Here is a 13,346-nt window from a genome sequence, read left to right on the forward strand (position 1 = left end):
AAGAGAAAAAGGAACAGAATTTGGAGCCGAGAACACTTCCTTCTGAGAGAAACCCGTGGTGAATTTCACCGAACATTCTATAATCTGCTTGACAATCCCGATGAAGAACTATTTTTCAATTATACCATTCAATTATATTTTTTCTGAAGTTTTCCCCTGAAAGCATAGCGTTATCTCCCTAGACCCGTTCTGATTGGCTGGCGCGGCGGTGACCGCATGCATTGACTGGAATTTCCATCTTCAAGCCTAGAAAAAAGTGTGCATGTTCATTTCACGCTTCACGCGTGAAGTGTGCAGCGTGCAGCGTGCAACGTGAACGCCGTTCTATGGCCCAGAGCAAGTCATGCTACGTTTGTCCACTTTTCTTTACACGCGTGTAGCGTGCAGCATGCAGCGTGCAGCGTGAACCTTCTATGGCCCAGCAGCCTTATGGATGTGACGCGTCTGAAATAGACATGGCATATGTTTAGAAAATCAGCAATTTAACCACCATAACCCTTTGAAAAACTCTCTAAATATCAGCTAAAACTATCAAAGTTCTTAAATAATATTTAGGATGGCTATTGTTTTGCTGTTTTGTGGATTTTAGCATACATTTCTGTGGCTTGTGGAATAATATAGAATTGTACATGATCAAAGTTATTAGTGTCATTAGCTAAAGTAGTGAAGGCGAAGGGAACAAGTCTTGTGACAAATTGGTTCAACTTATTCACATCTGTAAAATACAGGCCTAGGTGATATCTCTGGGAGTGGTTTTGATGTATTACATGTTGCTTTATTTTTGCATGGTGAGGTTGACATTTACATGGAATTGCCGTAATCCTGAAGAATCATTCATGTAGAATAGGTTTGATGAAAAAGCAGTGGTTCGGTGAGGGCGAGAGCAAATAAAGAAAGCTAAACCGGAGAAGCCGAGCTGAAGTTTGCTTCGTTTCCTATTATTAAAGCTCTGAACACGGATACACGCATGCGCGCACGCTGAACGGTGCGAGTGGTACAAATACCGGAGGCTGTCGACTAAACAATGCCACATCTGCTTAATCAGCACTTCCCTGCTTCTCGGATGCTAAATATGTTTAACACTTTAAGCTCAGCTCTTCACCTTACGGGCAAGCAAGTAACTCATAAAGCATGACTGAACTCATCGGAGTTTGACAAAGGTTTTAATTTTTTTTAAACACGTGACGGACTTGTGTTATGCAAGGTTACTGTAGAATATGATCCATTTGGATGTGTGTTTACTTCTCTGTTTGTTTGTGATCTACCCACTCTATCTGCCTATGATGAACCCCATGCACCATGCTACTTCTGAAGAAATAAAACATTTTTCAAAGACCCAGCATTCCCAGGGATTTCTTTCAGTTAGATAATAGACACAGCTCAAATGGCAGTAGAGGCTTTGAGGCAGCAAGTCTCCTATCGGCACACAAGGGATAAACTCCCTCTGTTGTGCTCGGGCTATCTGCTTTGAGATTCTCTTTGTTTTCTGTCGAAGTTCTGTGTTTCTTTTCTCCATTTTGCGTCGCCTTTTGTTTTACTTTTTTGATGCTGGTCTCTTTTGTACAGTGTCCTTGTTGACACAGACAGACACGTTGTTTTAATTAAGTTTCACGGTCACATACGGTGGCAGTTAGAGTTAACAAGGGATGAACTCTTCTTGCTCTCACTCTCTGTAGTTGAATCGGAGTCTGTTCTTTACATACCAGAGCAAAGTAAATAATGTACACTCTTCTCCCAATCCTTTTCTCTCTCTGTGGTCTCTCATGGATAGACTGTATATTGCATAGTCCACGAAAATCTGTAATTATTTTATTTGTGGATGAAAACGCACATGAACCTTGGCTAGTATGCATTTTCAGACGAAGTGAGCAGCTCCTCATTTGCGTGCTTCTGTTCTTTAAACGAGATTACGCACGCATAGTTGACCACACACCATTTGTTATCTGCAGCAGATTTGGGATCTCTGATGCAAAGATATTGCAGATAAAACTATTTCTTCGCTTGCAGGTTGGTTTGCTGTGCTGAAACATAAGTCCACTTTTGTGAAGTCTGTTAAATGACCTCTTCTGCTCCTCGGACCTGCCTGATCCATCCTGGTGCCCTGTGTCTGGTTGGAGTCTCATCACATCGCTCCTGTGGAGGACGGCCCCGTATGGACAGTTGAAAGTCACACTTGGAAGACGCTCTGGACACGTATGCCGCTTTTCCACTACAAATGCGGCTGAGTCGGGCTGAGCCGTGCCGTGCTGAGTCGGGCTGAGCGGGGCTGTTGGAGTTGCATTTCGACTACAACCGCGCTGAACCGTGCTGGCTGGAAGTGGGTGGACACATTGGGTGGAGTTAGCGAAAGTGGGTGGACGTCACGTGATGTCGTTAAGCAGCGCAAACAGTGACATCAGTGAGCTTTTAAGCGGTAGTCTCACGACCCGAATAGTAAACAATAAACATGGAGGACATGGAGTCGTTAGTGTTGCTGGTCTTGGTGCTGTGGCTTGTTGTCACCGACAACGCCAACAGATACTGGCAAGAGCGTATAGATGAGGCGAGGCGCATAAGGCTTCATAATTCTCGTAATTCGTAATTATTCTTCTTCCGGGTTTACGGTGTTTACAGATCCCAGCGTGCTCGCGGGGCGTGTGTGGGCATGTGAGGACACTCCTCCTCACCAATCAGTGCACAGGGGAGTGTCTGCTCACACCCCCAGCCTCACTCGGCACGGTTTGGCTCGCTTCAGCCCTACTCCAAAACGGTGCGAGTTTTAGGGGCTAAGCAGGGCTGAAGTGAGCTGAGTCGTGCTGTTTTTTGGTAGTCGAAACGCGAGCCGTGCCGGGCTGAAGTGAGCTGAAGTGAGCTGAAAAAGGGTAGTGGAAAAGGGCCATTACAGTAATGCTGTTATGGCTGAGGACTACAGTTGACTTGCTAACTTTAGGACTGCGGTTGTCATGAACAGTTTTGCACTCAAGTTTCCATCAATGAAGAGTTTATAACATCAACGAAACTGACTTTGTGTTAAAACTGTTAATGTTATAGTCATGCTGTCTGTTGTTGTCCAGGTGAGGATGGGTTCCCTTTTGGGTCTGGTTCCTCTTGAGGTTTCTTCCTCATGTCATCTGAGGGAGTTTTTCCTTGCCACCGTCGCCACGGGCGTGCTCATTGGGGATAGATTAGGGATAAAATTGGCTCATGTCTTGGGTCATTCAGATTCTGTAAAGCTGTTTTGGGACAATGTCTATTGTTAAAAGCACTGTACAAACAAACTGCGACTAGTTGGAGACAACAATTGCGATAAAATATGCAAATTTTCACTTGGAATCGCACTGAATTGATATTCGCATATTTTACCACAATTGTTGTTGTGTCTCCAACTAGTCGCAGGCTGTCGCAGCCCAGTGAGATACACTCGCACTTCCTGTCTCACGGAAACTGACTCGAGAAGGGTTCGTGACGGCTTTGCGACACCAGCGACGCATTTGCGGCTATTTTGAGAGAAATTTTGCCGCACGAATTGTTTGAACATGTTCAAAATTTCAGCGCTGAAGGAGCGACACTTTGCGACTCATGCGAGGAAATTGAGAAGCCCCGCGAATGTTTCAAGACACTTTTGAAACTCTCGCGAATGACATTCGCAGTTTGTCGCAAGCTGTCGCAGCCCAGTGAGATGCTGGCTTTAGAGTTGAGGGAGAGAGCATTAACAATATGTTGGGTAGAAAAGCTCCAACAGTTTCTACTTCTCATAACTGTGCCTGCTGGCTAAGAGATATGAAAATCATTCATTACAACAGATCAAGATCTACAATGGCCTAATTAAAGAAACGCATTTACAAGCAGTTAGCTAATGATGGACATGCGAGAGTAGAGAAGAGTTAAGAGCTATAAATATGACTCCTGGTTATAATCCGTTTCGCATCAGACTGGCCATGCTGTTCTATTTTTGTAGCAAGGAAAATGCACTCTTGCTGTCGACTCATTTGCTTGTTTATTTAGGAGGTTTATCCATGGGAACTGCTCAGAGTTCTTCAATACTGTATGAATACTTGGCATTTCCTGTTCTTTTCTTGGGTTAAATGCCGTTCTGACAGGGTTCTGATGGAGAGGATAAAAGACCTGGAAGCCTGCCAGTGCACTCAAACCCAGGCTTGTGTGTAACTGTTCATGATCTTGGGCAGTCTGCTTAAACTATTCAGAAAGAGAACTTGTTTGCGGTGGTATCTAAAATACCTCCACCAAAGGTTTTTGGAAAGGGTCAAGTGGCTTGGTCCTTTTTCCTGGACTCCAACATTAGTACACGTTCATGACTACACTGAACAGAATAAACAAAACTAGACTCGTGTAACCTTCCGAAAGCTGAACACTCCATGTTATGAGAGGCTTTACTAAAGCACTGTTGAATTCTCTGATTGGTCAGAAGATCTCATCTCATCTCATTATCTCTAGCCGCTTTATCCTGTTCTACAGGGTCGCAGACAAGCTGGAGCCTATCCCAGCTGACTACGGGCGAAAGGCGGGGTACACCCTGGACAAGTCGCCAGGTCATCACAGGGCTGACACATAGACACAGACAACCATTCACACTCACATTCACACCTACGGTCAATTTAGAGTCACCAGTTAACCTAACCTGCATGTCTTTGGACTGTGGGGGAAACCGGAGCACCCGGAGGAAACCCACGCGGACACGGGGAGAACATGCAAACTCCACACAGAAAGGCCCTCACCGGCCACGGGGCTCGAACCCGGACCTTCTTGCTGTGAGGCGACAGCGCTAACCACTACACCACCGTGCCGCCCTTGGTCAGAAGATGTCGATTAATTTTCTGCAGCATTATTTGGACGGTAGCTTCAGCTGCGAGGTTTATATTAATGCGCTTGTTTTAACTTTGTCGTTTGTGTAGTAGCAACTTGCACATGGATATGTACGGCAAGCCTTCCATATAAATAGATTTCAGAATGCGTGTAATTGTTGATATGGTGCCGGTTTCTGTGGGATGTTTATTTAGCAATTTTAGATGTCTGCAGCATCCGCTATTTGTAACTGTCAAAGGTGGAGCCGTAAGGCGAAAGTCTTTGAGGTTTATGACTAAGATGACAAGCTGACTTTTTTTTTTTTGTCTGATTAACTTTGAGAGATAAAAAGGAGTGGCTGATGAGGGAACCACTGTTTATAGCTGTTGTAACATAGATGAGAGCAGGAACTAACTTGTTTTGTGGATATTCACACCATTAAACATGAGTAAAAATAACCTGCAAACCTACTGATGACATTCAGGCTGTGCTTCGTAGCAATTTGTGGCCTAATATTGCATTTGACTATACATCTGGAATGGGAATACAGAATTGCATAATTAAAAATAAAAAATTTCATTTAAGCTTTGGCACATTTCATGCTGCGAGGTTGGGGTGGGGGCACACGGAAGGCTCCATGAAATCTTATGTTGTTCAGACCAAGTTGGCAAGTCAACGTTTGTGATATGAGTGATCTTCATGATATATTTACCTTTTCGAAACAGTGCGCTGTATGGTGTTTTTATGAAAATCTTAGTCAGTGGTCATAAATTCTGAGTTGCATTCTTGAGTTGAATGCAGCATAAGAACAAAGCCCTCAGGGACACTGGTGTGATGGTACTGGAAATGATGTTACTAATCCTGACTGACTGACAGGTCAACTCATAAACTGCTGGTGTTTTTTCCTTGTAGCTTTCCATCCTTTGAAGCCATGGCTTAAACTAGGGATCGACTGATATGTTTTTTTCAGGGCCGATACCGATACCGATTATTATGGAATTGGGCTGCCGATAACCGATATGTGCAACCGATAAATGTAAACATTATAATTCACATGAAATTAAACATAGCACACACTGACACAGACCTTCATATCCATGAAATGTATGTTTAATTGTAAAATTGAACATGAAATTTTATGCAGGGAGATGCCAGCAGCATTTGTACAATAAAGTCAAACATTAGTTAGAATAAAATGAGAAATAAAATAATAAAATATTCACCAATAAAAAAATAAATCACTCCCTACTATATTACAGCTCACCATTTTCAGTGGAAAATAAATGAAAATACAGTCTGGATTCTTCTACACTAAGAACTAAGTAAGACTTACCAACTTCAAGTAGTTTTTAAATAACAAATCAAGTGTCGGGAGCTGCCTGCAGCATTTTTTCATCTCATCTCATTATCTCTAGCCGCTTTGTCCTGTTCTACAGGGTCGCAGGCAAGCTGGAGCCTATCCCAGCTGACTACGGGCGAAAGGCGGGGTACACCCTGGACAAGTCGCCAGGTCATCACAGGGCTGACACACAGACACAGACAACCATTCACACTCGCATTCACACCTACGGTCAATTTAGAGTCACCAGTTAACCTAACCTGCATGTCTTTGGACTGTGGGGGAAACCGGAGCACCCGGAGGAAACCCACGCGGACACGGGGAGAACATGCAAACTCTGCACAGAAAGGCCCTCGCCGGCCACGGGGCTCGAACCCAGGACCTTCTTGCTGTGAGGCGACAGCGCTAACCACTACACCACCGTGCCGCCCGCAGCATTTTTTAAAATTAAAATCAAACATAAAGTAGGTGATCACTCCCTATTATGTAACAACTTAACAAGTAACCATCTACATTCTAATGCTTTTAATGCCCAAGCCTAATATTCCCAATTTAGGAGGATTATATTGTAGTGAAGGAAGCACAGTTGCTCTGCATGTTAAAAGCCCTGGTTAAAAGGAGCGGCTGCTCCTTTAAGAGCATATTGCTTTCCGAATCCGAAGCGCTAGCGAGGAGAATCACTTGCGCAAGAATTATAAATACTAGTGGAGTACATTACAGCGCAATGTGAAGTAGCGTAAGAACATTTAAGTCAAGAGTTTAATTGATGTATTTCGTTCATTAGCGTTTATCCAAGCAAGTGTGCATCCGACCACGACACAATTCATTACTGAGCCCACAACAAGCGTCCTGACAAACTCCCTACAGTATTACATAGCCGACTAGCACCATATCACACCTGGCGTGTTTAAATGTTCAAATAGCGCTTTATAAAGTTACCCAACATATACAAGTGCAATGCGCTTTTTGAGCACGAGTCACGTCATGAAGTTTACTCATCACCATAACAAATAGCCAGTAGGCTTGCGCTAGCCTACAGAACACAAACACTACATTTTATTTCGTCTTCCCTTGACCGCCTCTCTGTATGGCTGTCATTCTACTGTTCGAGTAGAACTACTGACACATTCACAACGTTTCCAGACGGGGATTTAAAAATGACTGCAGCCTACGTTATGCTGGGGACTGCTTACTATGGACAACATTACATGTAGTTTCAGCGAGACTAGTTGGTTGTAGGCTAATTCAAGTGCTTCCTTCCGTAAGCTAAGTTTGCCTGGCTACACGGATGCAAATGGACAATTTTAACGAGTAGTAGATGAAGAATGTAAACATATAATGATCTTGTGCTTTTGCAACTTGTGTGTTTGTGACTTATTGCGGCAAAAGCAGCGTGTCCTTACCTTGAAGTGGGATCTGCTTCTGCCTGAGTGCCCGTACGGCCGCCTTGAAACAGTTCACAGCGGTTAGCTACGCGTGTTGATTGGCTATATCTCTTGTGCCAAACAAATCAGATGTTGTGGTGGGCGGGACCGTGTTCTTGAACTCAGAGAGGCGAGTGCAGGAAAGGACGTGCAGTGACAGTCGCGTTAGGAACGAAATGGCTGCAAAAAGGCATGTTATCGGCATATCGGTGGAAATTATGGCCGATACCGATAACCCTAAAAATGCAGAATATTGGCCCGATATATCGGCCAGGCCGATTATCGGTCGACCCCTAGCTTAAACGTGAGTTGAAGGTAGTGCAGACATCCCACTTTGCAAAAACATATATTTCAGGGACTTGGCACCACCCCTGAGCAACACAACGCCATTCAGTACGATATGATTCACATCACATGTATTTCTCTCACGCTCTCTCTCTCACACTCTCTGTGCTCACACACACACACCCTCTTGTTCACTCACTTTAAAAAAAAAAAATGATTTCCAGGATATTGTATGTAATTTTTGGGTGTCAGGGTGCCACTATAAATATGTAGGAGGCTCCTGGAACTTCTGAGATGGGTGGGATGTGTGGTATTGGGGTGGTAACAGCTATCAGCGGAGGAGATTATGTCCATGTTGGTGATGTGACCATTGGCCTCCATGCTAGGGCTGGATGATATGAGGCTAACATAACACATCACAGATTTTTGAGTTGTTTCACTCGTGTGCGAGTGTGAGAGAGAGATAGGCGAGCACAAAGATATGTGTTGACAGTGTGAGAACGAAGTAAGCCCATGCCTGATATCACAGTGACCTCACCTCCATCTAACCCCCCAATAGAGGTCTGCGCGGGACAGAATTTTCAGGCCCGCTCCCGCATTGTGCAGGCCCGCTCCCGCAAAGAATTATGATTTTCAGTCCCGCTCCCGCCCACGCCTGCCATATTTTGTCCCGCTCCCACCCGCAAATCCCGCATGATGCAGACGTTCGCGTTATTTCTCACGAAAGTTCCTGTCATTGGCTTGGGGAATTAAACATGCTGAGCTTAGCTGAGCTCTCCACTGACCCATCCTTCATTTATTGTAAGTTTATTGTTTAGACTCTGACATTCTGCTGACTCATTCCAAGTTGAGCGCTGCATGCGCTCATGATTGACAGCTCTCGCTTTGATTGACAGCTCTCGCTTTGCACACTCGCACTCCCACTTATGAGTCTGTGGCGTTATGATTCCAACCGCGATTTCATTCTCTTCTCATATGAAGTGCTGCGCAACCACAACCAGCTCCTCAGATTATACACTGTCTATTTCTCGCTTTAAATTGAACAATCTGTGCGATACACAGTCCTTTTTAATACTAGTTAATACTTTTTAATACTTTTTTTAAAAACTTTTTTTAATACTTTTTAATACTTAGGACTAATACTCTTGACTTTTTAACGGTAAATGTAGCTCTTTTTAAAGCAGCACTTACTTCTGAAGCACTGTGAGCTTCACTCTGCTCTTCTGCCATGATCGGAGATCTCAAACACGGAAGAGCGGAAAGGAATCGGAAACGTACGCGAGATTAGACCACATCCGCAAAATTAGGCATCTTAAAATGTTTTTATTGATGCCAAATAAAATATCCAGCACAAATTATATATGATAGACATAAATTAATAATTTATAAATTTTATTTTAAACACGTTTTTAGTTAGCGGGACTGCAGCTTATCACCTGTCCCGCCCGCGCCCGCATTGTGCACTCCCCCTCCCGCCCGCGCCCGCAATGAGCTTTCAAAATTTGTCCCGCGGGAGTGCAGGGCTCTACCCCCCAACATGTTTTGTAAAATATGTAAAGCCTCGGTCATAACCGGCCGTACGTGCTCCTACGGCCGGTCTACGTGCAAGAAACGCACGGAGGGCATGCGTGTGACGTGGTGATTTTCGAGCCATAGACTGGCCGCAGACCGGCCGCAGAGGTTCTTTGTCATGTCAAACAAACTCTACGGGTGCTTACGTTTTTTTCAGGTTGCAAGACAAACTTACGGCCAACGTGCGTCTTTCTCCACGAACAAAAAAAAAAAACGCAGCGATTTGGGAAACGCCAAAAATCGCACGGCCAAAAAACCGTACGTCCGGTTGTGACCTAGGCTTAAGGAATGGAGCATCGCGTTTGTCCAAATTCAGACATGATCACTATTTAAATGCAATATATTGTCTTTTATTTGTGTAATTATGAGGCACTATCTCCAGCAGTAGACCTATATGGGATTTTGAGGGCATGTAACCATACACTTCAGTCCATTTAAGTATCTTGATCCTGATTAGACCTGTTGCTCAGATAGAGCTTAACCTGTCAGACAGGCTTACTTAATTAATGCCCATTTTATAATAGGTTTGCTCATGTGAATGAATCTTTTGAGCTCTTTCTGTGGAAGAGTAGGCATATTGTGCAGAAATATCATTAAAACTGTCATGACAAAGCTCAAGTTCATCCACACAGCATCAGTTAGATGTGGAATGTTGAGAATCTGATGGCTTGTTTTCTGGCATAACAAAAAAGCGCCAAGAAGCGGTTCTATCTAAATATCGGCGCATTCTTTCCTGGATTCCGAGTGTCTGTCGGAAAATTACCGAAATTTATCCTGTGATGAATCATCTGGAAGTAATGCATGAAATGTCATTATTAAGTCTTATGATATTGTTGAAGCGAATCCTGAACTCATAATTGTTTTGTTTTTGTTCACAGGATCACAGTATGTTTAAGGCAGTGCTAAAAATGAACCGAGATGGAGGGAAGGGGAGCAAAAAGGAGACAGGTATGTCCAGTGCATGTAAATTAGATGGTAGATTTTGGGCATCTGTTACATGCTTTTCTTTATCTCATTTTAATATGATGTTTTGGTCGTGGTGGTTATTTGAAGTTTAATGTTTAATTCGGAAGCATTCACACGACCAAAAAAATGCCGGAACGGTTTGTTTTTCCTCAACCTGAGACTAACTTTCTGAGCATAGATGTACTTAAGTCAAGAATTAATATTTATCTGGCCACCTGACCGGTAATGCCAGTTTTCCGTATTAAATCTAGTGTCGGACTAAATAGTAATGCCGATAGTAATGCTGCATTCGACTTGTTTCGGAATTACTCTGTACATTCAAGCTATAAAGATGCATCCATGTTTGTTTTTCATTAGCAATAAGGTCGTCGGCTAACTGTGGTGAGAGATTTTTTTAAATTGTTTTTCATAAAAGTGCGAACTGTATAGTCTGTGTTGTAGCTTTAACAAGATAGATATAGAACTTTGTCATTGTTTTAGAAACAGTGAAACAGTTTAGCAGCTCTCTGTACTGGCAGTGCAAAATGCAAGGAACAAGGACTTGAAAAAACCCCACATCAGAACAAAATAACAGAAAGAAACGCAATAAATACACATTTTTCTGTTGATTTATGCTGTATGTTTACAAGTATTTGCATCCTCACTCATTTTATGGTCAGGAGACCATCCTGAATTCCAGAGTAGGAATTCTGAGTTTAGGGAGTGTTTTCTTTGGGTTTTCCTAATTGGAGTTAGCGCTTTTGGTCAAATGCAGAATAACTTGGTAATTTTAGGCCCACTTTACACGGGGACGGTCTGAAACAAAAACGCAAGAGTCCGTTTTCGTTCTCGCTTTTTTCCGCGTCTACACGACCGTTTTCAAGGAGGAAATCTGCGTCTATACGGTGACGCATAAACGTGTGGAATTCAATTGGATGTGCATGCCAGGCGGCTAGGTGGTGCTGTGAAAGACCTCCGCTATGTCTGCACGCATGCGCAACGTCTTCCGTCTTGTCTGATCTGCACATCTGCGCCGCGAAAACTTTGACTACTCTGGCTATGGTAAGTAAAAAAGTAAGAGCATACTATACCCGCCTCTGTTCATTAACGGTATACAGTATGTGCAGATTCGGTATAGATGTTCGAAGGACTCCTGGATGTTTATTAAAGCTGCCAGAGCAGCTTGAAGGTCCGTTGGATCTATGTAATCAGACATGCTCTTACTTTTTTACTTACTTTCTTACTTCCCGGGCTGGCATGTACAGTATATGACATATGTATGACGTAAACGCGTACCCGACGTGAGCAGATCCGAGCAGAGTTTCGCGTATTGGGTAGTTTAGACGGATATGCAACGGGGGCTGTTTTTAACTTATCCACTCTGGAAGGCGTTTTCAATTTTTTTTCGTTTTTCAGCCTGGGAAACGCCGTTCCCGTGTAGACGAAAGGCACTTCCGATAAAATATTTAGTCGTTTTTACCCGACAGCGTCCTCGTGTAAACGGGCCCTCAGTCCAAGTTTAGTAGTAAAACTGCACTAGGTAATTTTTTTTTTTTGGGACTGCTTCCTCTCTGGTTCAGACGTTGGAATTGCTTCCAAATAGTATTATACGGACTAAGTAGTGCACCTAAATAGTAATGACCCCCCCCCCCTTTAGTACGCCAGTGTGCAGTACGCAGCCAGGTTGTGGCCCAGGTATTTGTATCCATGGGGGTATAATTATCTGCTTACATTTACTCAATATTATAAAAGCGTTATTAGAATAAAAATGCTTTGTTGTAAGCATTAGTATGATTTACCTGCAACTGTGACAAACAGCAAAACCTTTGCTCCTTTGTAGTCTCAAAGCATGCTGCTATGTAGGCATGCGTTTATCTACATCGCATATGGCTTGGCGCATCGGAGTTCAATAGCGCTAGCCCACAAACTCTAAAATACAGTACAGAGAATACAACTGTCTTGTCTGGCCGTTTCTAATGTGTGCATTTTTATTACCTGATCTGTGTTCCATGTATTTTATTATCTATTCTGTGTATTTTGTGCACAACATATGCTGGCCATATACAGTCGAGCCAGAAAGTCTGCACACCCCTTTCACCTTCTCCACGTTTTATTACGTTACAGACTTATTCTACAATAGATTGAGTTCATTTTTTTGGCCTCAAAATTCTACACAAAATAGCCCATGATGACAAAGTGAAAGCAGATTTTTAGAAAATATGCAATTTTATTTTACTGACAAAAATAGGTTATTTAGGGGTTCCATATCTGTACACACCCTGAGCCTAATACTTGGTTGATGCACCTTTGGCAGCAATTACAGCTTCAAGGTGTCTTGGGAAAGAAGCTATGAGCTTGGCACACTTGTTTCTGGACATTTTTGCCCATTCCTCTTGGCATATCCTTGCAAGTTCCGTCAGGTTGGATGGGGAGCATCCTTCCACAGATGTTCAATTGGATTCAGGTCTGGGCTCTGGCTGGGCCCCTCAAGGACATTCACAGACTTTCTCCGAAGCCACTCCTTTGTCCTCTTGGCTGTGTGCTTCAGGACGTTGTCATGTTGGAAGGTAAACCTTTGCCCCAGTCTGAGGTCCAGAGTGCTCTGGAGCAGGTTTTCTTCAAGGATCTCAGTGTACTTAGCTGCATTCATCTTTCTCTCCATCAGGACTAGTTGCCCTGTTCCCACTGCTGAAAAACATCCCCACATCGTGATGCTGCCACCGTCATGCTTCACTGTAGGGGATGGCATTAGCCAGGTGGTGCCTGGTTTCCTCCAGACATGACACTTGGTATTCAGGCCAAAAAGTTCAATTTTGGTTTCATCAGACCAGAGAATCTTGTTTCTCATGGTTTGAGAGTCCTCTAGGTGCCTTTTGGCAAACTCCAAGCAGGCAGTCCTGTGTCTTTTACTAAGGAGTGGCTTCCGTCTAGCCACTCTACCATAAAGGCCTGATTTGTGAAGTGCTGCCTGGATGGTTGATCTTCTGAAAGGTTCTCCC

The 13,346-nt window shown here is 43.5% G+C and overlaps 1 protein-coding gene across 1 annotated transcript in view; it reads left to right on the top strand.

Moving 5' to 3' along the window:
- tanc1b (tetratricopeptide repeat, ankyrin repeat and coiled-coil containing 1b) overlaps positions 1–13,346 on the top strand; it is a 362,831-nt gene that overhangs the window by 20,583 nt on the left and 328,902 nt on the right. Inside the window, exon 2 of the mRNA XM_060930092.1 lies at positions 10,281–10,350. Coding sequence (XP_060786075.1) covers positions 10,290–10,350 — 61 coding nt within the window. The 5' untranslated portion in view covers positions 10,281–10,289. The remainder of the gene's footprint in view (positions 1–10,280; positions 10,351–13,346) is intronic.

Source organism: Neoarius graeffei, chromosome 9, assembly GCF_027579695.1.
Source record: "Neoarius graeffei isolate fNeoGra1 chromosome 9, fNeoGra1.pri, whole genome shotgun sequence".
Lineage (NCBI taxonomy): Eukaryota > Metazoa > Chordata > Actinopteri > Siluriformes > Ariidae > Neoarius > Neoarius graeffei.